The 23,275-nt window shown below is 49.1% G+C and overlaps 12 protein-coding genes across 12 annotated transcripts; 7 read left to right on the top strand and 5 right to left on the bottom strand.

Moving 5' to 3' along the window:
- Positions 1-554: 554 nt before the first annotated feature.
- On the top strand, positions 555-1,193 carry N7529_005746 (cornichon family protein; the record flags this gene model as incomplete). Its single annotated transcript, XM_057241273.1, has 4 exons — positions 555-658; positions 745-900; positions 971-1,037; positions 1,101-1,193. 4 exons carry the CDS (start codon positions 555-557, stop codon positions 1,191-1,193), a joined length of 420 nt encoding a protein of 139 aa, XP_057096632.1.
- Positions 1,194-2,180: 987 nt separating this feature from the next.
- On the top strand, positions 2,181-4,024 carry N7529_005745 (WD40 repeat domain-containing protein; the record flags this gene model as incomplete). The annotated part of the gene is made up of 2 exons (XM_057241272.1): positions 2,181-2,297; positions 2,393-4,024. The coding sequence occupies 2 exons, from the start codon at positions 2,181-2,183 to the stop codon at positions 4,022-4,024; spliced, it is 1,749 nt and encodes a 582-aa protein (XP_057096631.1).
- Positions 4,025-4,359: 335 nt separating this feature from the next.
- On the bottom strand, positions 4,360-6,287 carry bna4 (kynurenine 3-monooxygenase; the record flags this gene model as incomplete). The annotated part of the gene is made up of 3 exons (XM_057241271.1): positions 4,360-5,565; positions 5,640-5,854; positions 6,173-6,287. The coding sequence occupies 3 exons, from the start codon at positions 6,285-6,287 to the stop codon at positions 4,360-4,362; spliced, it is 1,536 nt and encodes a 511-aa protein (XP_057096630.1).
- A 321-nt stretch (positions 6,288-6,608) lies between these two features.
- On the top strand, positions 6,609-7,924 carry N7529_005743 (methionine aminopeptidase MAP1; the record flags this gene model as incomplete). Its single annotated transcript, XM_057241270.1, has 3 exons — positions 6,609-6,743; positions 6,830-7,228; positions 7,283-7,924. 3 exons carry the CDS (start codon positions 6,609-6,611, stop codon positions 7,922-7,924), a joined length of 1,176 nt encoding a protein of 391 aa, XP_057096629.1.
- Positions 7,925-8,282: 358 nt separating this feature from the next.
- N7529_005742 (putative MFS multidrug transporter) lies at positions 8,283-9,579 on the top strand (the record flags this gene model as incomplete). The annotated part of the gene is made up of 5 exons (XM_057241269.1): positions 8,283-8,492; positions 8,572-8,604; positions 8,875-8,913; positions 8,968-9,053; positions 9,108-9,579. 5 exons carry the CDS (start codon positions 8,283-8,285, stop codon positions 9,577-9,579), a joined length of 840 nt encoding a protein of 279 aa, XP_057096628.1.
- A 570-nt stretch (positions 9,580-10,149) lies between these two features.
- Positions 10,150-13,428, top strand: N7529_005741 (EF hand domain protein; the record flags this gene model as incomplete). The annotated part of the gene is made up of 1 exon (XM_057241268.1): positions 10,150-13,428. One exon carries the CDS (start codon positions 10,150-10,152, stop codon positions 13,426-13,428), a length of 3,279 nt encoding a protein of 1,092 aa, XP_057096627.1.
- Positions 13,429-14,747: 1,319 nt separating this feature from the next.
- On the bottom strand, positions 14,748-15,602 carry N7529_005740 (uncharacterized protein; the record flags this gene model as incomplete). Its single annotated transcript, XM_057241267.1, has 1 exon — positions 14,748-15,602. One exon carries the CDS (start codon positions 15,600-15,602, stop codon positions 14,748-14,750), a length of 855 nt encoding a protein of 284 aa, XP_057096626.1.
- Positions 15,603-15,829: 227 nt separating this feature from the next.
- Positions 15,830-16,012, top strand: N7529_005739 (uncharacterized protein; the record flags this gene model as incomplete). Its single annotated transcript, XM_057241266.1, has 1 exon — positions 15,830-16,012. The coding sequence occupies one exon, from the start codon at positions 15,830-15,832 to the stop codon at positions 16,010-16,012; it is 183 nt and encodes a 60-aa protein (XP_057096625.1).
- Positions 16,013-17,233: 1,221 nt separating this feature from the next.
- On the bottom strand, positions 17,234-18,408 carry N7529_005738 (uncharacterized protein; the record flags this gene model as incomplete). Its single annotated transcript, XM_057241265.1, has 3 exons — positions 17,234-17,266; positions 17,319-17,867; positions 17,932-18,408. 3 exons carry the CDS (start codon positions 18,406-18,408, stop codon positions 17,234-17,236), a joined length of 1,059 nt encoding a protein of 352 aa, XP_057096624.1.
- Positions 18,409-18,926: 518 nt separating this feature from the next.
- On the bottom strand, positions 18,927-19,429 carry N7529_005737 (uncharacterized protein; the record flags this gene model as incomplete). The annotated part of the gene is made up of 3 exons (XM_057241264.1): positions 18,927-19,013; positions 19,051-19,210; positions 19,314-19,429. 3 exons carry the CDS (start codon positions 19,427-19,429, stop codon positions 18,927-18,929), a joined length of 363 nt encoding a protein of 120 aa, XP_057096623.1.
- Positions 19,430-20,275: 846 nt separating this feature from the next.
- N7529_005736 (mitochondrial 37S ribosomal protein uS8m) lies at positions 20,276-20,788 on the bottom strand (the record flags this gene model as incomplete). The annotated part of the gene is made up of 1 exon (XM_057241263.1): positions 20,276-20,788. The coding sequence occupies one exon, from the start codon at positions 20,786-20,788 to the stop codon at positions 20,276-20,278; it is 513 nt and encodes a 170-aa protein (XP_057096622.1).
- A 507-nt stretch (positions 20,789-21,295) lies between these two features.
- Positions 21,296-22,872, top strand: N7529_005735 (uncharacterized protein; the record flags this gene model as incomplete). The annotated part of the gene is made up of 2 exons (XM_057241262.1): positions 21,296-21,333; positions 21,411-22,872. The coding sequence occupies 2 exons, from the start codon at positions 21,296-21,298 to the stop codon at positions 22,870-22,872; spliced, it is 1,500 nt and encodes a 499-aa protein (XP_057096621.1).
- Positions 22,873-23,275: the final 403 nt, after the last annotated feature.

Here is a 23,275-nt window from a genome sequence, read left to right as displayed (position 1 = left end):
ACCTAGTGTATTTAAGGCCCAGACCTGATATGTACATGCACGTGTCACCCTTCTTGTAAGCTTCAAAAGGTTCCTCGTAAAGCCAAGGTTGCCTTGCCTGTGTAGTTTATCTCATGATTAACCAGTAATACCAATAACTTTATCAATATTTCAAAGCCCTAGAAGTCTTCAAGCTGTTATCTTAGTATATTACCAGCCCCCGTTTGCGGGATTGCACTAACCCTCCCCACCGCCCGTTCAGGCTTCGGGCGCAGTTCGCTAATCGAAACTCCCTCTCTCACAGCTTCGGTCAACCTTCTCTTCATTTCTACATTGTCAGGTCCTCGATTTTCCTACCCCACTTAACGTAAGTGCTCAAGTTTCTTATTTGTGAGTGAGCTATGACCCCGAGAAAAGAACTCTGTGATTCCTCCGCCTTCCTTGGGCCGCAGACCCCCACAAACATCTCCAATTCCGGCTTCATTGCTTAACATCATCCTGTCGCGAACTTTACTTATATTTTCTGTTCAAACAGCAATTGAAACCCTCTCCTGACGCAAGTCAAAGTCGCACCCATGATGTCCGGCGAAGCATGGCTATACCTGCTGTCGGTATTGATCAATGCCGTCAACCTCTTCCTCCAGGTGTTCTTCACGATCATGTACAGTGATCTCGAATGGTGAGTCTTCCTACTCCTTTGCCTTGTGGAGCTTCCCTTGTTTCTTGAAAGAGCCTAAATATCATCTGACACCTCTCCTTTCGCAGTGATTATATCAACCCCATCGACCTGTGCAACCGTCTCAACGCCTACATCATCCCCGAAGCCGCCGTCCACGCCTTCCTGACTTTCCTCTTCCTAATCAACGGGTACTGGCTCGCCATCGTGCTGAACCTGCCTCTCGTTCTGTTCAACGCCAAGAAGTATGTGCAGAAGCTCCCCCGGTCGCAAACCCTCTTGAGCAAGAAGCTAACCAAGTCTCTCCAAATATAGGATCTACGAGAACCAGCACCTTTTGGATGCAACCGAGATTTTCCGCAAGTTGAACGTGCATAAGAAGGTCGGTTTTATCCACGCTATCGCGGCCCGAACTGCGTTTGCTGACCCAATTTCACGTTTCTAGGAATCTTTCATCAAGCTTGGCTTCCACCTCTTGATGTTCTTCTTCTACCTCTACAGCATGATTGTCGCTCTCATCCGCGACGAGGGTCACTGACTCCGTGAAAAGTCCGAATACGCGATGCGCCATGGTCGTCCTGGTTAGAACACGGAGCTGTCATTCGACGGACTGTTGCTATGAGCTCTTGAACCTGCGTTCCTCGAACTTTGTTCTCAGCGAACTTCATTCTTGGCTTATTCCGCAATCCTTGGATATGACCACTGCTCTAACACAGGCCGCGATGCCATATAATGCAGTATATCAACGTGGTCCTTTTCCTTGTCTGGGCCATCATGACTAGGGATGAGCTACGAATTCTTTCAGTATTGAAATAGATTTGCTAGTATGGGCGCAGTGACGAGAAGTACGAGATATGTTACTTGGAGTATTTCAAGTCGAAGGCGAATGCCGGGCTCGAGATTCTTCCTTACCCCTGCGGGGGATGCATGCTCTTTTGCTATTGTTTGGTTTTGTTTTTTATTCCTTCTTGTGTTAATCTTGATGTGTCTTTCGGCCTGTGGTTTGTATATAACTCCAAAGTGGTTCACAATGAAGAGCGTACGATACCCAACCTTGGAAGGTTCTGGTTGTTTTACTGTGCCCTCTCGTGGTGACTAATTCTCTGTAAACATTCAGGTGAATACAAGCCGTTAACGATAGGTTTATCTCTTATGTATGAATAGACCTTCCTATTTTGGGTAGGTCTTTCGAAAGGTCTTTTGGATAGTATTTTTATAGGCTTCATGTTAGCCTTTTATAGCAAGCCTTGATACTGCATGTTATTGTATTTTGAGGCAACGGTTCAAAGGCTTGACAGAAAAAAGAGTCGGTAATCTCGTGTCTTGTATATAAGGATGGAGCTGCATCGGGGCTCGAGAAGCTTGGCTTGCGGTGAGTGTTCCGCGGCCTTCGTCTTGGGCGTCTACCGACGGCCGTAAAATTCCCATCCTTCACCACTTACCAGCTTGCCCAACCAGTATCAACCTGGCCTTGTCGCAGTGGTGAATTGAAGATTGTGCATTCTCGATCTTTAGCATTTCCGCCATGTCGAGTTTGCTAGGAGCCGGTTATGATTCCAGCGAAGATGACGCCTCGGCCGTGCCCAAGCCCTCCGTGACGACCGCAACCCAGGTCATCGCTGCACCAGAAGTCAATACAGAGGTTTGGTCCCCCATACCTACTTCGCTTTTATCTCCGAAATCAACCGGAATCTGTGCCATTGCTGTGACGAACAGATAAGACTAACGACTCTACAGGACCAGGCGCATATGCAGATGACCCTCGCCAATACCTCTTCTCAAGCTCTCACCTACAACGCGACGTACGATGATCTGATGCGCCCCTCGCAGGGGCCTGTGAATCCGTTTAAAACATCGGGTCCTGGAAATGGAATTAAGAGAAAGAACGTCCCAACAGGATTTGCCGAAGAAGCGGCCATCAGCGAGTCCACATTCGCTGCGCAACATCGCACTTTCCAAAGTCTTGGCTACACGCGCAATCCAACACGGCCGGATCAGTTCGTCGGAAACCTTGACAATGTGGCGCAATATGGCGGCAAGGATGTCGTCCAAATGAAACCGACGAAAAGCGCTGCAGCAAAATGGCGAACAAAGAGGCAAAAGAAGGGCGACTCCAGTATCGTAGAAGGCGATGGCGCTTATCTCGGACCCTGGGCGAAATACAACAACGACCAGCAATATGATACATATGAGGTAGAAGGAGATGATCGCGAACTTGCCAGCGACGAGGAGTATGTCGAAGAGGAAGATGAGACCCTGGCCCCTGCAGAGCCCATGCCGGCCATGAGCAAGGCGGCCACCGAGTACGAGGATGACTACTCCAGGCAGGAAACAACCGAATTCCACGGCTCAGAGCAGTACGACTACCAGGGCCGGACGTACATGCACGTGCCACAAGATCTGGATATCGATTTGCGCAAAGAACCCGGCAGCGTCAAGAATTACGTGCCGAAAAAGCTTGTACAAACCTGGAAGTCACACACAAAGCCAATTACCTCTCTTCGATTCATACCGAACACCGGCCACTTGCTGCTTTCGTCGGCAGCCGATGGAAAGGCCAAGATCTGGGATGTGTATCACTCTCGCGAACTGTTGCGGACTTTCTCGGGTCACAGCAAGGCAATCTCAGACACAGACTTCCATCCGTCAGGGAAGACTTTCCTTACCGGTTCATACGATCGACAGATCAAGCTCTGGGATACGGAATATGGCAAATGTCTTGGCCGGTTCTCCACCGGCAAAACACCACATGTCGTCCGCTTCAACCCTTCGGCCGAGCATTCACATGAATTTTTGGCTGGTATGTCCGACAAGAAGATCGTTCAATTCGACACACGGTCCGGCGAGCTTATCCAAGAATACGACCACCACTTGGCAGCCGTCAACACCCTCACCTTTGTTGACGACAACCGACGTTTCATTTCCACATCAGACGACAAGTCACTTCGCGCTTGGGAATACGGCATTCCCGTCCCAATCAAGTTCATCGCAGAGCCATACATGTTCGCGCTCACCCGTGCGACACCCCATCCTAATGGTAAGTATGTTGCTTTCCAGTCAGGCGACAACCAGATTGTCGTTTACGGCGCTACCGACAAGTTCCGCCAAAACCGCAAGAAGAGCTTCCGTGGTCACAATACCTCTGGATACGCCATTGATCTCAAGCTCTCGCCTGATGGCCAGTTCCTGGCTTCTGGTGATAGTGGTGGCTTTGTTTGCTTCTGGGACTGGAAGACCGGAAAGATGTATCATAAAATTCAAGCTGGTGGGAAGGAGGGTGGTGCCGTTACTTGTCTCGACTGGCATCCCCAGGAAACGAGTAAGGTGGTCACCGGTGGACTGGATGGCATTATCAGGTATTGGGATTAAAGGACTTTTGCGTTTAGATTCCAATTTCAATTAAAGCTTTGAACTTGGATTCCATGAGTTCCTTGAAATTGAAAACACACCAAAGTATCTTATTCGTGCTATCAATTTTCATCGCTAACTACATATGTACTTGTTGTGGTCGTATCACCTATGTACGCTTATCCCACTTGACTCATTCGTCTATTTACAAATGAATGATTGGCAGTAGGGAAATCTAAATTTCAAGTCCGCAGAGATACACACAAGCATAAAAGGGCTCCTTTTTGAACTGTTCACCAAGAATCATGCATATCGTCACAAATTTCACCCAATGACCCTCCATACAACCTGTGGCATTACATATGAATGAATTTGCGGATGCTCCTAAGTCCCACACATGCAAGATGTCGCGAGCACCGAATAAGCCCGATGGGCGAGAAATATCGAGGGAACTTCCACATCAAAATAGATAAGGCACCGACACCAGCAACTAATGCCGCGCTCAGACCGATGCCAAGAACCTGACTCTGATGTTGCACAGCTTCGATAACCTCTGAGTAACGTTGATTGCTGAAGCTAACGCGAGCATACTGCGTTTTCCAACCAAAAATCGGGAAATGGCGGTCGATGGTTTCCTCAATCGACTTCCGCAGCTTGTAGAGCGGCGACTTAACGCCCGCACGCATCTCGAGATAGTTCTCTTTCGACAGATTATTGATAGCGTGCGTATCGGCACAGCGCTGGTCAGTGTATGCTTGGAAGGCTGCCTGGCGCTTGAGGCCGCGTGTATAGACGCTAGAATTGGGGTCGTAGACGCCGTGTTTGTCCAATTCCTCGAACAGAACACGGACATCCTCGAGACCTGCGTTCAATCCCTGTCCGTAGAATGGAAGAACTGCGTGTGCTGCATCGCCGATGATGACGGTGCTGGCACTGAAGTGGTGGGGCTTGCACTTGATGCTGATCAATGGGAGATGAGGGTTGAGAGCAAACTGCTCGCTCAGCGCCGCGGGCTCGATCAGCTCTGGGCTCACGCCGGGGAAGTGAGAGTCGAAAAATTCATGCAAGTCCTGTGGTGAAGTCTCCAAATATGTGTAGTGTGAGGATGGTGCGAATAAGGTGCATGTAAATGACTTATCCGCTGACGGCAGTGCAATGAACATGAATTCGCGCCCTGGCCAAATATGGAGATGATTTGGCGAGATGCGGAAGTCGCCGTTTTCTGAGGGCGGAATACGGAACTCGCACCACAAGGTGTCGATATATTCCTGTTGATAATCGACGCGAGAAAACTTCATCATGTGGAATCGCGAGGCGGAGTGTGCGCCATCCGCACCGATGAGGAAGTCAAAGGATACCTCGATCTCTGGTACTCGACCAGCTACACCAGCATCATCTGCCATAGGTGTTTCGCCGGGAATTCGGCGCTCAAACCAAGCCTTGTTGGTGCGAAAATCCGCACCAGTCAGCTTGTGGTTGAAGAACAACTTGACATTGGGTGTCTTCTCCAGCTCATCGAGAAGAGCGTTGTTGAGAGTTCCTCGATCGATGGCATTGATGGCCTTGTGATAGCCCGTTAGCTTGGACCTGCAGGAGGAAAAAAGCAATATAAGTGCCAAGCAGATGTTGTGCTTACCCGGCCATGAACGTCATAGGCCTGTGCAGCTTCCCACAGATCCCCGCTGTCTCGGCCGTGGATCATCCGTCCATGCATGGGGATCGCTTCACTGAGAACATTGTCGATCAATCCAGTTCGGTCCGCATGCTTCATAGACGTAATTCCACGTTCGGACAGGGCCAAATTGATAGACTTCGTGAAGTTTAACGGGATAGTCGTAGGGTCCCGGAGATCTACGGATGTGCGGAAATTATTGGAGTCAGCTCGGAATAATTCGCAATGAATCGCAATGAATCGCAAGTGTGTCAGAACATATCCAAGCAGGCATTTGAAACCGCAGCAGATTGCAATAGGACTCCGAATACAAAGGGACTTCCTAGGGGTTCAATCAGGGACCTTGCGAGACATGATCCCTTATAAAAACCACTCATTGACAGTTCGAGGCAAAAGCACACATGTACCAATTACAGTGTCCCTTTCTAGATGTCCAATTGCTTCCAATGACCAAAAAAAGTAAAAAGAAGGTCACACGAGACCAAATTGAAACATACCTCCGCGGAGTTCATATACTTCAACATCATCGCCTCTTGAAGCTGCATATAGCGCTGCTAGAGACCCCACCGGGCCAGCACCCACAACAACCACTTTCTGCTTCGGAAGAGCCATCACACAGCTGGTCAATGTCCGAAAATGAAGGTCCGTTGTCAAGGAGAAGAAATGGGCTCACACATCACGTGCTGCGAAATCGGCCCCCTTCCCAAATGAGAATCTGTTAAAACGCAATAGACATTAGTCATTTTATTTTGTTGCCTTGGTGCCTTGATGTCTTAGGCCATGGTGACCCATGCTCGAAGGGAAACTAATCCAAATACGGTTTAGTCTTCTGCGGCCGGGGAGACGATATTTTAGCCTCCATTGAATAGTAGTTCACTGCCATATGCCTCTCCTTTGAACACTCCATTTTTGTGTCGCATTCCATATTCAACTATGGCTGAAACTGGAAATCGCAAATGCCGGGGTGTGGACTGCCCTAACGATGCAGGCACCTTGCAATGTCCGACATGTTTGAAGAGCGGTACGGACAGCTTTTTCTGTTCGCAGGACTGTTTCAAGCGCAGCTGGGTAAGCATTCTTATGTGACTCGCTCGAACTGACACGAGTGTTGCGCCTCTATATCTATGGAACCGAAGACTAACCATATCCCTCAGAACGAGCACAAGACCATTCACAAGAAGAGTAATTTCCTCACCAATATCTTTCCTCCGAAAGTAGTTTCTGAACCAGATCCAGCTACCGGCACCTTCAATCCCTACCCGTCTTTCCCTTACAGTGGTTCCTTGAGGCCCGTCTATCCTCTGTCCGCCAAGCGAACAGTCCCGAAGTCGATTCCCCACCCGGACTACGCCCGCGATGGTATTCCTCGCTCCGAGCAGAAGATTATCGGCCGTCACAACATTACTATTCTTACTAAGGAGGAGCAGGAGGGTATGCGCAAGGTTTGCCGTCTGGCACGTGAAGTTTTGGATGCCGCTGCCCGGGAATTGAAGCCTGGTGTCACAACCGACTACATTGATGAGGTTGTTCACAAGGCTTGTATTGAGCGTGATGTACGAAATTTTTCCACTGTATTCCACGATTGTTGTTCTGACTTTCGCTTCCAGTCTTACCCCTCACCCTTGAACTACATGAACTTCCCTAAGTCTGTCTGCACCTCCGTCAACGAGACCATTTGCCACGGCATCCCTGATCAACGACCCTTGAAAGACGGAGATATCGTCAACATCGATGTCACTTTGTATCACAAGGGATTCCACGGCGATATTAACGAGACATACTATGTCGGAGACAAGGCGCTCGCTGACCCCGACGCAGTGCGCGTGGTGGAAACTGCGCGCGAATGTCTGGACAAGTCAATTGACCTAGTTAAGCCTGGTATGCTGTTCCGTGACCCTGGAAATACCATCGAGAAGCACGCCAAGACCCGCAATTGCAGTGTCGTGAAGTCATACTGCGGTCACGGCATTAATCAGCTATTCCACTGTGCGCCCAACATTCCTCACTACGCTAAGAACAAGGCCGTTGGTACCGCGAAGCCTGGCATGTGCTTCACTATTGAGCCTATGATCAACATTGGTACACACCGTGACCGTACTTGGCCCGACGACTGGACCAGTACCACCCAGGACGGATCTCTGTCTGCCCAATTCGAGCACACGCTTCTTGTAACTGAAGACGGTGTTGAGGTACTGACTGCCCGCCTGGCAGACTCGCCTGGTGGAGCCGTTCCTATGCCCTCCTTATAAAAAAGCGTAGTGGGAGTTGTTGAGTGAAACAAAAACTTGCATCTACATTCAGATACCTGCACATTGTGCTTAACAACCAAATTTACGACCGTTCGATGCCTACAAGTATAGTTCCACATCAAGGGCAACTTTAGACATCTGTCCTAGATGTAAAGCTCTATGTAAGGCATACATATGCAGTTGATACATGTATCTTGCCCATGTTGTTGCATCCCGCTAGATCAGATCTGCCAGCGCAGCCGCCAGCGCAGGGGTAATTTGAAGGATTCTGCTTACCCCACGCTATGGACATCCAGTTAAGTCATTATGTGATCTTCAGGAGAATTTGAAGCAAGTTGATTGTAAAAATGTCTCAAAAATGGCTCCAGTGGCTTCTCCTACTGAGAATTCCCCGGTGCTGAGACCAAGCAACGCCACTCCATCCAACAGCACGGTTCCGGATAACCATATGGAATCGAGCATTTTAGAGGAGACAGAGGAGACAGAGGAGACAAAAGAAAACAGCCAATCCGCGTTTTCTGATGCACGGAAACAGCTCAAGTACATTTTTCCTGCGATATCAATCGGCGTATGACTACCCTATCCGTTTCCATTATTTCCATCCATTTTAGGTTGTCACTAATAGAGCGTATAGACCTTCCGTTTAGCAGCTGATCAAACTATCATCATGGCCTGTTATGGTAAGTTTGATAGCGATTCAAATGCTCTCATTCTGACCAGTTGGTTCGCAAATTCTTGCTTCCTGACTACATCTGCCTTCCAGCATTTGTATGGCAAGTTGGGTGACATCTTTGGCCGTAAGCCGTATCTACTCCTTGTATATGCTGTTTTTGGCATTGAATGTTTGTGTGGTGGCCTTGTCCGAAACATCATTGAACTGATTGCTGCTCGTTTTTGTTAGGAAAGCAGTCTCAAATCCTAAATCATATAATGCTAACTAGTTTCAACAGGCCTTCCATGGTACTGGCGGTGGCGGCATGATCATAGTTGTCAGTATTCTGATAAGTGATATTGTTTCCCTTGAAGATTGAGGTATGTGGCAGGGTATTATCAATATCATCTACGCGACAGGTTCCAGTGCCGGCGTGTCGTTCGGTGGAATTCTCTCAAGCTACATTGGCTGGCGCTGGTGAGTATGTAGCAAGGCACATATGTCCTCACACCATCTAAATTTGTCATCTAGGGCTTTCTCGGCGCAGGTTCCTCTGTGTGTTATTGCCTTCGTTGTCGTCTCGCTTCTGCTCAAGCTCCCCGCTCGTGAGAACACCAACTGGAAGACTAAGCTGCGCCGCATCGACTTCCGTGACGCTCTGGTCCTTGTTGGCGCCGTCTTCGGCCTCTTGGTTGGTCTTGACCGTGAAAGTAATGTTTCATGGAAGTCACCTTTGACAACTGCTCCGTTAGGGGTCTCAGTTGTCTTGTTTGCTGTCATCATTGTGGTTGAGATATACTTTGCAGCTGAGCCATTTGCGCCGGGCCATATCATGTTCAACCGAATATTATTTGCTTATTACGCTTGCAACTTCTTCAGCTTTGGATGTTGGCTTGCAGCATGGTTCTACATTGCTTCATACTTTCAAGCTGTTGATGATGTCTCTACTTCAGTTGTAGGACTCCGTCTTTTGCCAGGCATCATATCCAGTTCAGATTGTTGATATTCAGCGCATGCATAGATTAAACAGCCACTCAGTAAATACTACTAGAGTATATATTGAATTATTTTTTTTCCAATATTTTCTTCAACTATTTCAAAATCAGCAGACTTTCGCAAAATGTCACAGGGGTTGTAAAAATCTTAGATGTGAAGCAGAGACATTTCTACGAGTAGCTAGGTATTTAGCTACTTTATACGTACATATGCTAAATTTGCTTCCTCAAAAAGGGATGCATAGTTCACCTTCATGGTAAAAATCAAAATCACATAAGAAATAAGTTCTCAAGTATCATTGCAACTCCATGGTTGTCCGCCTACTTTCATACATGTATGCACAATGTAGATATCCGTGGACGGGTCTGTATACTTACTAAGCTCGGACCGGCAACCGTGGGCGTTTCAAATGTGAGATTGTCAAGTTGACGAGTATATTACACTGGTTCTCGTATTTGGTCTTTTGCAGCTTTGTTTTGTTTTGCTTTTGTTGAGCTGATTAGGATGACCTGCGCCTTGAGTTTCTGACGACATTCCTTGCAGCTTCCGATAGCTCAACTTTCCCCAAACCTCCGCCATGTCCGACTCGCGCTCAGGGCCGGTCTCATTAGCACGGTACCGACCCATCCTCTACCTTTTTACTGGTGTCGCTGCTGCATATGCGATTCTTTATGTTCACAACAATGTCCTTTCACAATCATCGTCAACTCCACTCCGACGTCGAAATGCTGTGCGGCGCACAAGACGAACAGAAGCCGAAGAACTCGGGATCGCGGATACCCCATCTTATCGAGCGATTACCCATCTCGAACAGCTCGAGCGGCAAAATGGAGTATACGGAACATTTCGCATTGAGACTGAGGATGGGCGCCGGGTGGAAAGTGGTCTTCTCCCATCACTACTTGCAACACGCGACCAGCTGATGGAAGAGGTTGGCGTGCCACCAGCTCATGCAGAGCGCATGCGCGAGATGATGGAGGACACATTTCTTGAATCTTTCCTTGCGCTTGATTTTCCATCTGCGCATACCCTTCCTGAAGAGACCGCAGAAAGAACCTACTTGACCGAACAACTTCAACGCCGCGGTATCTCCCGGGCGGGTATCGAAAGAGCATTGGTTCGCTTCAACGGAGACGAAAACTATGGAGAGGAGCTGCGCCGGCGGCGACAAAATGGAGAACGGGTCACACTCTCAACTTCAACCTTCCCAGACGTGTCGGTGCCGCCACAAAATCCTGATGGTGGAGAAACGGTGGTAGACGATCAGAGTGTATTCTCGTGGCGCGATGGAAACAACGACCCCTCGAACCGAGAAGGCCAAAATTTACTCAACTTGCTCTACCATATTGCTGAGGATCAGGCACGGAGAGATGGCTACATCCACCGAGGAGTTACTTGCAATAGCTGCGGCGCCATGCCGATCCAGGGTATTAGATATCGGTGTGCGAATTGCATCGATTACGATCTCTGTGAAACGTGTGAGGCGATGCAAGTGCACATTAAAACGCATTTGTTCTACAAAGTGCGGATCCCAGCCCCATTCTTAGGAAACCCACGTCAATCTCAACCTGTGTGGTATCCCGGGAAGCCTTCAATGCTCCCACGCACCCTCTCGCGAGCTCTCGCGAAGCGTCTCATGAAAGAGACCAATTTTGAAAATACAGAACTAGATGCCCTTTGGGATCAGTTTCGCTGCTTAGCAAATTATGAGTGGGCGGACGACCCCAACAAGTTGCATATGGCCATCGACCGTAAAACTTTTGACCGTTGCTTTGTACCTAACACCTCCATCCGACCACCTCCCCCAAGTCTCATTTACGACAGAATGTTCGCATTCTATGACACCAATGGTGATAATCTCATTGGATTTGAGGAGTTCTTGAAAGGGCTGGCCAGTCTCAACAACAAGAGTAACGATGAAAGGCTGCGGCGAGTATTCCGTGGTTATGATATTGACGGAGATGGCTTTGTTGAACGCAAAGACTTTCTACGTGTTTTCAGGGCATATTATGCGTTGAGCCGAGAGCTTACCCGGGACATGGTTGCTGGAATGGAAGATGACTTCTTGGAGGGCGGAGCCCGTGATGTCGTTCTCGGTAGTCAGCCCATCAGCTCTGCATTCCCTGGCAGCATCCCTTCGGGCGAACGCTCGCGCATAGGTGAAGGGAAACGCTTGAACTCTGAGGGCGATATGGAAATCATCGACAATGAGGGGATCTTGCGACAGGATGGGGACGATACTGGCGATCGTCATTTGGTCATAGGCGATGCTGCTGTCAGGTCACAGTTTGGTCGATTGCGGCCATTGTTCCCATCCTCGCTTCGTCTGCCACCCAACGAGTCTAATACTCGCCCGTCGGGTCCCCAGGAAGGCGGTGAAAATGAGGACGATGACGACGACGGTAGCGATACCAGTGGCTCGGACCAATCTAGCTCGTCGGTGGCTAGCGGCACCTGGCCTCCAGCTGAGCATATACTCGAAGAGGACATTATCGAGGCCCTTGGATCATATATTCCTCAACAGGAGATTACAGACCCCATTGATAGGGCTCGTGTCGCAGATGCTGTCTATCACAGAATGCGCGAAGACGACCAAAGACGGGTGTTTGACGCTCGTCAACGTGGGATCGATGAACGATGGAGGCGTCGGGCTTTCTATACGGACGAAGAAGATGGCGCCACCGCCCCTGAGGGCTATGAAAAGGATCCAGCCATCGATGACTACAGTGATGAAGACGACCTAGATGGACAGGAATCGCACCCGCCCTCTCCTCGCTCACGGTCTTCGTCCAAGGTGCGATTCCAGGATGATCTAACTGATGACTACGACACCCGATCCAACCCATCAACCTCGTCACGCAGCATTCTTCTTGGTGAACGATGGGGCGGCTTTGAAATCCCAGAAGTCGAAAAGGACGTTGGGAAGGAGATTTTGTATCAAGTCACGCAGCAAGGGTTCAACGAGCTTCTTGACATTCTATTCAAGCCAACAGAAGATCTTCTGATGGAAGTCTATCGCACGCGGGCTGATCGTAAAGTTTGGGCCCGTGAGATAGAACTCGCCGAAAAAGAAGGCCCCTCAAAACGCGTCAAGCCGGAAAATGCTCCAAGTGAGGAGGAACTTGAAGAAATCACCAAGGACAGTCCGCTTGATGATCTACTACAGCGCTCTGGCTACTCGGTTCAAGGCTCGGTCCTTGAATCTGCCAATATGGGGCCAGTCCTAGCTCCACCGTCACTTGAGGCTACTGCATCAGACAATGACCACGACGACGATGGCAGCGACAGTAATGGTGATGACGACGACGATAGTGTGGGACCAGCACATCTCACCCATCCTGATCTTAATGCAGAAATTGGGCAAACACGGCCATTCGAAGAATCCGACTCTGTTTCTGCCGCATCATCTGATTTCGAAGGTGACATTGCCCCTCTACAGGCATCCGATAGAGAGCCATCCATCTATATCGATGAAGAAGAGACGTGTTACTACGATCCCACTCTCCCACAGCATCGTCCTGACTCCGAGACACCTCGTCCCAGTCTTTCTTTCTCCGCAGAGCCAATTGTCATGGCCCCAGAACTAGCCGATGACTCAGACTTTGATTTGGAAGCGTCCCCACCCACGAGCACAACTCATAACCTCCCCGCTCAACTACGACTCTCGCCTGGGACTACTTCCCTTCCTGCCCCTCCCTCTCCCCACTCCTCTCCCGAAGCCGAGGCCACAGCCCCCAAGCTTCCCCCTCTCCTATGCAACCACTTCCGCCCCCTCACCGAATCAATGACCAGACACATGAAGCTGCCGCGCCACGCCGGCCTTCACCAAAGACCTTGGCCCGCTGGGCCTACTTGAACCAGGTCGAGCGTGAGGCTAAGGAACGCGGCGGTAACGGTGCGAGACTTGGCTTTGAAGAGTTCTCGCGCCGCATGGCTGCGGATCGGGGAAGACGATTGGCATTTGTGGCTAGTTGGATTGAGATGGCTAGCTTCTGATAAGATTTTGCCCGGCTTAACCTCACTGTACATTAATAATTCTTGTTGAAATTTAGCGGTCCTCTGTGTTGATCTGGATTTTTTAATACAGTCATATCAATTTGGCCGAATGCCGAACTTAGCAATATTCCTTGGAACATATGCAATGGTCGAATATTGGTCGTTCTCAATTGCCCAAATTTCGGCGTTTCCATATTTCTGCTACGAGCTAGTACAACCTTGTGATTCTTTTTAGCGCCAAAACTTCCATCAAACAGTTTCGTGGTCTAGCGGTTATGATTTTCCGTTAACAATTGCCTCATAGGCGAGTGTTCCGGAAAGGTTCTGGGTTCGATTCCCAGCGAAACTATTTTTTGCCTTTTCTTCTACCTTTTTCTTTTTCCCTTGAGTAAAGAATACCCATTATTGGTGGACGCGAGGGCGACGGAATTGTTTTTTTACTTCTCAGGGGGATTGCAATGTTCGACTTTTTGTGGGAGGACTATACTCTCGTTGATAAACATCGCTAAACCTCCTGGGCTGAGCTAAATGGAATAAATTAGCAGAAGCAAACGACCGAAGAGAATTGAACCACCCAAAAAAGTACAATTAGAGACATAACATGAGACATGAACATAATCATACTGAATACAAAAAAGGTGACATGATCCAAACACAAAACCCTTGTTATATCGTTTCTCATGGCAGGAGACATATAGTTTCATGACAAAAATATATCGAGACAACCAACCCGAACGCCTGAAGGAAAAAAAAAAAACCTCAAACGGAGAATACCAACAAAACCTCCGATATATTACTGATTCCGTTCGTGTCTCTGGGTGACACATAAATCTGGGTGTAGATATAATCACTGTGACCGGCGAGAGCTGATGTGCTCTTGTGTCGAGGTTGCAGGTCACAACCTTTTCCTGCCAGTGGGTAGTGCTTCAATCCTTCTTTCATCTGGGCTGGGTAACTGCCTGGGATTTTGGCTCCTGATTGGGAATTACAGAGATTCCAGGGTACATTTCCTCCAAGGGGGTGGGTTTCAAGTGGACAGTGGGTGATCCAGGGCAATATTAAAAAGCAACAAAAGAAAGACAGCGCAATCCAAGGCCAAGGGGCTTCCACGGTAAGAATATCAAACGATGGGACCCAAGAAGGAATTTAGAAAGACGGCTGTCTTCCACTCAGTTGGATTCAAGGGTTTGCGAATCTCACACGACGGCCGCGTCGCTCGAGGATGAGCTTCTCGGTGTCCACATAAAGACAATCGAGGAACTGCATGGCGCTGGAATCTTTGAGGATCTTCGCAACCTGGATTCCGGCAGAAATGAGCTGGAGCACATTGCGGTCGTCCTTGACTGGCCTGGACTGGTGCTTGGCAGCATGGCGCATCTCCAGGGAGTTTTCCAGGACGGTGATGAGCTGCTTGATTTGGCGATTGTACAGGAGATGGGCGGGGATGCGCCGTGTAGTTGCCAGCCGCTTCAGGAGGTGAACCCACTCAGTCCACTCGCGGTCCGAGGGGACCTTGACGGGTCTCTTGTCCTGCTCGATAGGAACACGGAACTGATACTTTGCGACGAAGTCATAGGCACACTGGGATAGGCGGTCATTGACTTTGTGCAAGATCTTGTCTTGCTCTGAGGCATCGAGGTTAGTAGGGAGCTGAGGGAGCTCCTTGTCCTGGGCTGCAATGGCCTGTGCGGAAGGTGGTTCCAGGAGTTGATGCGGCCCATCAAATTCATCCCGGTTGGAGGTCCGTCTCTGGGAGTGGTAGTGTGGGCTTGCCGTGGGCTTTTCGGCAGCTCGCCGGCTGTTTCTTTCCATGATATACTCTGGGCTCTCTGGGGTGCTCATTGTTCCAAGATCTCGCCTCAGGGCATTTTGAGGCAAGTGAGCCGGGTGGCTCCACTCATGGGTCCTGGGTGGTTGCAGTGGCTGTCCAGTTGGAGGGTAGGAAAGCCGTCCCCCTGGTGGGCTCATCATGTGGTTACGAGTATCCATAGGAGGTGGAGCTCCATGATAACGAGTCTGGAGGTCAAACTCCATCGATCCTATAGGAACTTGACGGTCGTCATAGCCGTATCCATGGGGTGTAGATGGCGACCTTTTACCACTTAGCAACCGTAATGAGTGTGAGATCCATCGATATCAACGAGATAGGAAGAGTTGTAATGAATGGAATGGCGACAAAAAAATACCTTTGGTGATAGACAACGGGAGGGACTGCCTGGGTTGCGTACATGGGATGCTGGGCCATGGTGCTGCTACGGATAATGAGCTTCGGAACTTCGGGTATGTTGAGACACGACAAGGGACCAGGAAAGGAAGTGGCAATGACTGATGTTGCTGACCTATGGCGAGACCAAGAATCTAATTTGGCGTTGATTGAGCTTGCACAAGAACCGAGGCTTGCTGGAAATGACAATGGATGGGCTGATCCAGCCGTGAAGGGGTGAGGAAGGACTGGAAGCATGAAGAAAGTATGACAGGGCTATATTGCAGTCTGACCTAACAATATAACATATGATTCGAAGGAAGAAGAAAATATCAATCTGAATCGTTGGGTCAATCCACAGATGAGCAAAGAGTGTGTATTATAGTTCTTTTGAAAAGCAATTCAACCTGGTCCGAAAAGATTGGTGCATATGCCTGACAAAGGGGGGAGGGAGGATCGGAGCCTACAGAGTTTATGCAACGGCAACGTAAGTGGATTGAGAGCCGCGCTAGAGGGATGTACACCAGTGGCGTTAGTGGATATGTAACTTATGGAGATGAGGCCTTTGTTGCCTGGAAATTCGATTCCGTGCAGACCAATGGAGCTACCCAACCCGGGAACTGTCCGTGCTGAGTACGTGGAAGATCTCGATCGATCAAGAATGGGACCGGTGTACGAAGTCCGTTGGCAGTTGAAGCACTGAGGCACTGTGGATGCATGCGGCATCATTCTGGGTGGGACGGCAACCACAGTCAAAGTCTCGATCTTCACGATTTTAGGGTGATAAACCCCAGTGTTCTGCGTGCCGCGCCACTTTCGCCATTCAACAGTCATATCGGGGGGTACTCTCGGGCAGCAATATGCATGTTGGGTAGAAAACGCAAGGGCCTGGGGTTGTTCGACTTAGGATATCGTTGACCTATAGCTACCCAAATGTGCAGATGAAGGATATGATCTGCGCCTCTCGAAGGTCCTAGAAGAAACGTAATATGAGCTGAGCGTTGAGGCGATGTGAAAATCCCGTGAAGAAGATTGCTGTGCGTTGGGCACTCGGGCTTTTCAGGCCCAATACCAATAAGCCGCATGGACCATGTCTCTGTTTTGGAGATCCGGGTGAAACACAGAGGGGAAACTCCAATCTTGTACAGAATGAACATTATTCCTAATTGTGGAAAGATTCCAGTCAATGGTAATTTATCCTTGACCTTTCAGCCCAACTGGAAGCCCAATGACATTGAAACCGGGATGTTATCAATAACATAGACGGCTGTGGGAAGTATGATGAAATCATCTGAACCGAAAGCGCCCCCCCCAAGCCCCAAGAAAATCATAATGATCGGATTCTTTCTCAGGTCGTTGAACATCCCTGGCCAAAACTTGTCATAGAAACTCTATCTCAATCTCTATGACACTTTTGCCACTTTGTTGCATTTCAAATGCTTTCGGTTCAACATTTTTGGATTCATTTTGAGACCTTGAGACAAGAAGCATAGTCCTAAGGGTTGATGAGCATGAAAAGCAACGGAAATCCACCGACGTCTGCTTACCTCGCAACTTAAACGGATGGCTTCTTCAATACCAATGCGGGCCTCGTACCCCAAAATTTCCCGAGCTTTTTTGCCACTAGCATATCTAACGGCACATGCATCTCGGACACTTCCACGGCTCAAAGTTGTCGTAGTTCCCATCACCCAGGTGACACTCTCACATGCCAATCCAATGACATAGGCTAAATTCTCCGGGATACGCATTTCAAAGAGTGGCACATGCCCAAAATGCGCCCAAATTGCTAGGCAGAAGTCTCGAAATGTGATAGGCTCGTTGTTTTGAATGAAGAAGGCTTCACCAGTTGCTGTGCGAGATGAGAGCAGATTCTCTATTGCCAGAACATGCGCGTCGGCAACATTGTCAACATATGTGATGTCCCACAAATTGAGACCATCGCCGATTAGAAAGGGAGTTTCGTGCTTGGCGATGCATGCATGGATAGATGGCAACAGCTGGTAGTCCCCTGGTCCGCAAAGTACCGATGGCCGAAGGGCACATGTAGCCATCCTACTGCTCGAGGCCTCGAGGACGAGCGCTTCTGCAGCAGCCTATCGTATGAGAGTGTGTTAGCATACACATTTATTTCAAGATAGTGTGTCGTATGATCCCAACCTTAGACTCTCCATAAATGGTCGACTTAGGTGATGAAGGCCAGTTTTCGTCAATGTTGGGATATGGATTGTCCGTATAATCAGTCACCACACAGCAAGAGCTCGTGTAAACAAAGGCTTCAACACCAGCCTGCTTAGCTTCGTTGAGCATATTGCGTGTGCCTTCAACGTTGGTCTTCCATGTCTCGGGTTCAAGTCTGCGGCGGAACCGCTCAGCTACGCCAGGGATGATGCCGGCAGTGTGGACAACAACATCTGGGCTTACTGTCTCAAACGCCTTTCTCGATGCCGCAACTGAAGTGATATCCACTTGCATGCATGAAATCCCTTTTGGGAGCACATTTTCGCTTCTTGGAGGACTTGCGTCGATGACGGTGATGGTACATCTCGGGTGTTTTTCTGCAAGAGCTCGCGCTATGGCGGAGCCTACAAACCCCGTGCCGCCAGTGATCAGAATTTTCTTTGATATCTCAGTCATTGTTGAAGGAAAGTGGTCGTACCTAGGTAAGAAACAGAAACAGCAAGGGTCCAATATGGGGGGAACTCCGACCCATTGGTCTACCGCAAAAGTTGTACAACATCATAATGACCAGATATGTTTTTTTTTTGATAATTCATACAGGTTCTTCCTTCTTTGTCATTCAGTTTAGCTAGACAGTGATATTAGTTCCAACTTTATTTTGGCAGATGTAATCAAAGGTTCTTTTCGCCACCATCTTCTTCGTTTTCGTCCTTAGATTCCTCTCCATCATCTCCTGCATCGTCATCCTCCAGGTGACCGTAATACTTCAAATTAACTAGGACCTCGTCTAGTCCTTCAAAAATGCAACATCCTTGCTGGCATTTCCAGCTCTTGCAACTTTGGGTACAGCTCTTCTGTGTCTGACTGATCCATGATAGATCGGCATTTCAATAATCTCATGCATTCCATCAACAAGAGCATTCCATCAACAAGAGCATTCCATCAACAAGAGCATTATCTGATTGGAATTGATTTTACACCTCGTGACCAATCAAATCGTTGGAAGATAGTGCAATGGTCTCTCCAACCTTGCGTAGCACGGAAAGGCCGTTGAGACGCGTCTGAGGGGATGGATGAATATGGGCTACAACAACCCACAATGGTTCGAATGGTACTAAGGATGTCCTTAACAACATCGAATGCCATGTCGTACTGCGCCGAACCACACATGGATTTGTATCTGGTGTTGATCGAATGCCACACCGACTTCGAATAATGGTCGAAGTTGATGACACGAACTCGCTCTTGCTCGCGCACACTACAAATTGAGTCCTCTATCATGGATAAAAACGTCTGGGTGGGTTTGCGCTGCTCGTGTGAGAATTTCCGAAACGGTCTGCGCACTGAGCTATGAAACCAACTCAGAGGCATCTTCTACTGCTGCTTGGGGCGCCATAGGTTCACTTCCACTAGGGTTGACACATGCCTCACCAATAGTGTTGTTTCGCGTGCGCTTGGTACCTTGGGGCTCAGCCATGTTTTCGTTGAATGTCAATTTGATGCCCGGCTCAACACGTAGAGAGACTGATGAGTTGGACTAAGAAATTAGTCGAGGTGTAGTGGGACGGAACCCACGGACCCATACCCATGCCCATACATAAGAAATATACATAATGAATGTGATGGAGTGCACCCTCTATGTTTTCTCTCTCCATTTCTCATCTCTGTATCCTCCCCTTACCTCAGGTTCAATTGATGGTGTTATTGTCCTGGCCAGTTGATTGGCATGGTCGTCGATTCTGGCCGAGTTTCTCGTTCCACAGCATCATTTATCGCCATAGGCTAATACCCATCGTCTTCCACACCTAGGTCCATGGCCGCGAGGCCTGTCGGTTATCATTTTTCTCGAATTCAAAACAACGGAAGTGCTGGAGGAGACCTGTCTGGTGCATAGATTACTAAAAGTTCCATGACTGGGTGGAAAGCTCCTCTATGACCACCAAGATTAAAGCCGACAGTCGCAGTACTACCTGCTTACATATTATGCTGGGGTATACCTATCCAAAGGATATGTCCAAGATCAGTATGAAGGACGAGCATAAGCAAATTCAAGTCATAATCTATACACTATGTCACATTGAAGGCAGCCGCAAAATTACCAGCAGAGCACACAGAATGTGAGATACACGCAGACATCTAATATACAGATCCTTGACCTAGGTATTATCCCAACAGTCACAAAAGGACGAATCTCGAGAAGAGACAGCGCTGCGACTAACCGACGAACTCCAAAGTAGATGCAAAAAAAGAAAAGAGAACTCCCCGGTGGGCAAATCCACGCCCCAGAATCAGGGTGCCTGAAGCCGCTAGAAAAATCAAAGATCTAGAGCACGCGACACAGGACTAGCCCACCAGTCTTCTTCTCGACACACTCGCGAGCTTCGAGGATGCCGATGTCTGTGGAGAGATAGATACTCTCACCGGGGGACCGAAGTCCACCCACGACCCCGGAATCTTCACCACGCACAACTCGGCGCAATCCTTCCACATCGATGTGGACCCGGCGGGTGGGCTTGCTGACCATCTTGATCTTGCCAAGGACAGACTCGTTCTGCCAGTACTTCAGACCGATCCACAACCGCCTTGAGGCGACATTATCACGGGTTATGGGTTCAATTCCTTCAAGTTCATCATTGGCAGCAGGGTAGCCAAGGATGGGATGAGCGGGGGGAGGAGTAGGGCCTCCGCGGACCACCGAGGAAATGTAGCCGGAGTTTCGGAGAGCGAGGGAAAGCTTGAGGTGCAAATTGCTGTTGGTGATGGAGGTGAGAGCGAGACGGGCCCCGGTGGCATTGTTCAGGTGGGACACAGCGTGGGAGAGATTGACGAGAGACATGTTGAATTTGCGACGGTAGCAATTAGGCCCTACCGACGGCCGTTCGGGGAAGAAAGAAAGTTGGGTGTGATCGGTTGTAGACTGGGGGTGGAGAAAGGTAGAATTATCCTGACGAAAATAGGATAACTAACTGATTGTCACAATGCTTGACTGCAATTGTCCGGCGTAGCAAAGACAACAACAGGAGGTCATGCAGCACTAGCAATGCGATTATTTGGGATGGAAATTTTCGGAGAAACTATGTTTCCGGGGTCTTGGTCGTGGCCAGGTACCCGATACTTTCCCGCCCACAGCTGATGTGTGTAACGCCCGGGTACTAGTACTATTTATCTCATCACATCATGTAGCTTTAAGCGCCCACCTCTGCATTGGCGAACGTTGGCGTCTCACAGGATAACCCCTCAGCGCAAAATTAGAATAAATAAATATAGAGGTTAGTCCCCTCTCTTCTTCTTCCTTTCTAAACAGTGCCTTTTGCCGTGTAAATTCCCTTTCTTACTCTACATCATGCCGCCATTACAAGGCGAAGAACGCCTTGTCACTTTGTGAGTGAAGACTGATTTCCCCGCAGATTGACATCCTTGTATTTGAGTCTTCGAAGCTTGTCTAACAGTAGAACTAGGTTCGCCGATATTCATTACTACTTCACAGAGCCAACCCGAAGACCTTTACCCTATCACCACCGCTTTGATAAAGGCTCATATCTTTATATTTACCATGATGCCTCTCAGAATAAGGCCCGAATTGAGATTGCCAACAATCCTGGATCACCTGAACAGGATGCGTTTTGCGGAAATTTGAACAATGTCCATATACGCCATTCCTCTCAGTTCCCAACTCTCTGTACACTAACCGTTGATGCACACACGGCTTCGCCCCAGCAACAGCAGCGGATACAACAAGATCCACCCCAACATGAATGGCGTCTGCCTAGTGGAGACAAACGCGAAGGTTCCAATAATTTCCGGGATTTTCCCCGTCTGCATACATTGGACATCTACTTCTGGGGCCTGGAAGATGCAACCCAGTTCCTGGATGCAGCTATACCAATTCTGTCGAGCTCCCAGGTTGAGACGGACCGAGAACCAGCCCCACAGGCTGAGCAACCCATGAGCTCTGTAGTCCAGCAGCTCGAGACCATTGCAGTCTCCGATCCAGCCTACCAGAATGGCCAAACCCGTAATTCCAGAACCGACCCAGCAAAACAAGTACCAGCTGCCCAAGGACCACCGCAAATCAGCAGCTTCCCGCCGCCACCTCCAAGCGGCCCCCCAGCCGAGCAACAGCCCAGCAATGGATCTTCTCCCGCCGAAGGAAAGAAAGACCCAGCAAGCTTTGCCCCGCTACCATACAACCCGGCCGCCCCAGCAGCTCCAGAGCCAATCCAATATCGCGAGAAAACCCCACCACCAGAAGACGGCATGGACGGCACAGGCCTCGCAGCCGCAGTGGCAGCCGACAATGGCGTCCCATACACACCTTCCAATCCCAAGCAGATGAACGGAGGCGCAGTAGGCATGGGCGCATACGCTTCTCCTCCCCCTTCAAACCCAGGCCCAGGGTTGCAATACGGAGCACCGCCGGCCTACGCCTCTCCCCCGCCCAGTGCCGGCATCCATTACTCCAACACTTTCTCCCCTACACAGTCAATCCACAGCCCTGGGATACCTTCATCATATCAGTATTCCCACAGCGGCCAGGGAGAGCAATCGAGCGGCCGACAGGGTTCGATGTCTTTCGCACCTCCGCCGCAGGATCCAAATGCCCATTTCTTCGACCACAATGTCTACAGTGGTTCACAGACCCAGCTGCGTCAGCATCAGACTCCCGTTCCGATCGGCGGGTTCTCGAACTACTCGTACGATCAGACTCCTGCGCAGCAGCCGCAGCGTCCGGGCTCAGAATATGATATCCATAGTCAGGTTTACCGGCCCAATGAAGTCGAGGCTGCATCTCATTATCAGAAATACGCAAAGAAAGCTATGAAGAACCCAGGACAGCGGCCGCATAAATTGGAAGAGAAGGCGGAGCGGCTGGAGGGTGGCGTGAATAGGTTTTTAAAGAAACTTGAGAGGAAGCTCTGAGTGTTTCTTGGGATGGGTACATGGAAATTTGCATTTTGCATGGATTTTGGAGGATCTTTGCTGGCCATGATCATTTTATGTTGAAGCGTTTGCTGTTAATAGGTGGCTGTTGAGCAGTCCTATACGAGTATCTTGGGGCTTTCAACCCAATTCTTCCTGTCCATATTGTTTAGCCTGTTGGATAATGCAATTGAGGCGACTACTAGATGAATCAAGAACATGATATATAAGTTTTGCACCCCGCTTTATTGATGGAAACAAGATGCTAAATTTGATAATGCCCTAAGCGCCAAGAAAAATATGCTCACGAAATCGGTACAGAGAATGCAAGGGAAAAATGATAAACAGACAATCCAGCACAGAAAATGTGAAGATGCTAGCATATAGAAAAGAGGAACCAACT

Source organism: Penicillium soppii (genome assembly GCF_028829465.1).
Source record: "Penicillium soppii strain IBT 18220 chromosome Unknown utg000005l, whole genome shotgun sequence".
Taxonomy (NCBI): Eukaryota; Fungi; Ascomycota; class Eurotiomycetes; order Eurotiales; family Aspergillaceae; genus Penicillium; species Penicillium soppii.
Note: the sequence above shows the minus strand (reverse complement) of the source record. Positions and strands in the feature narration are given on the sequence as shown.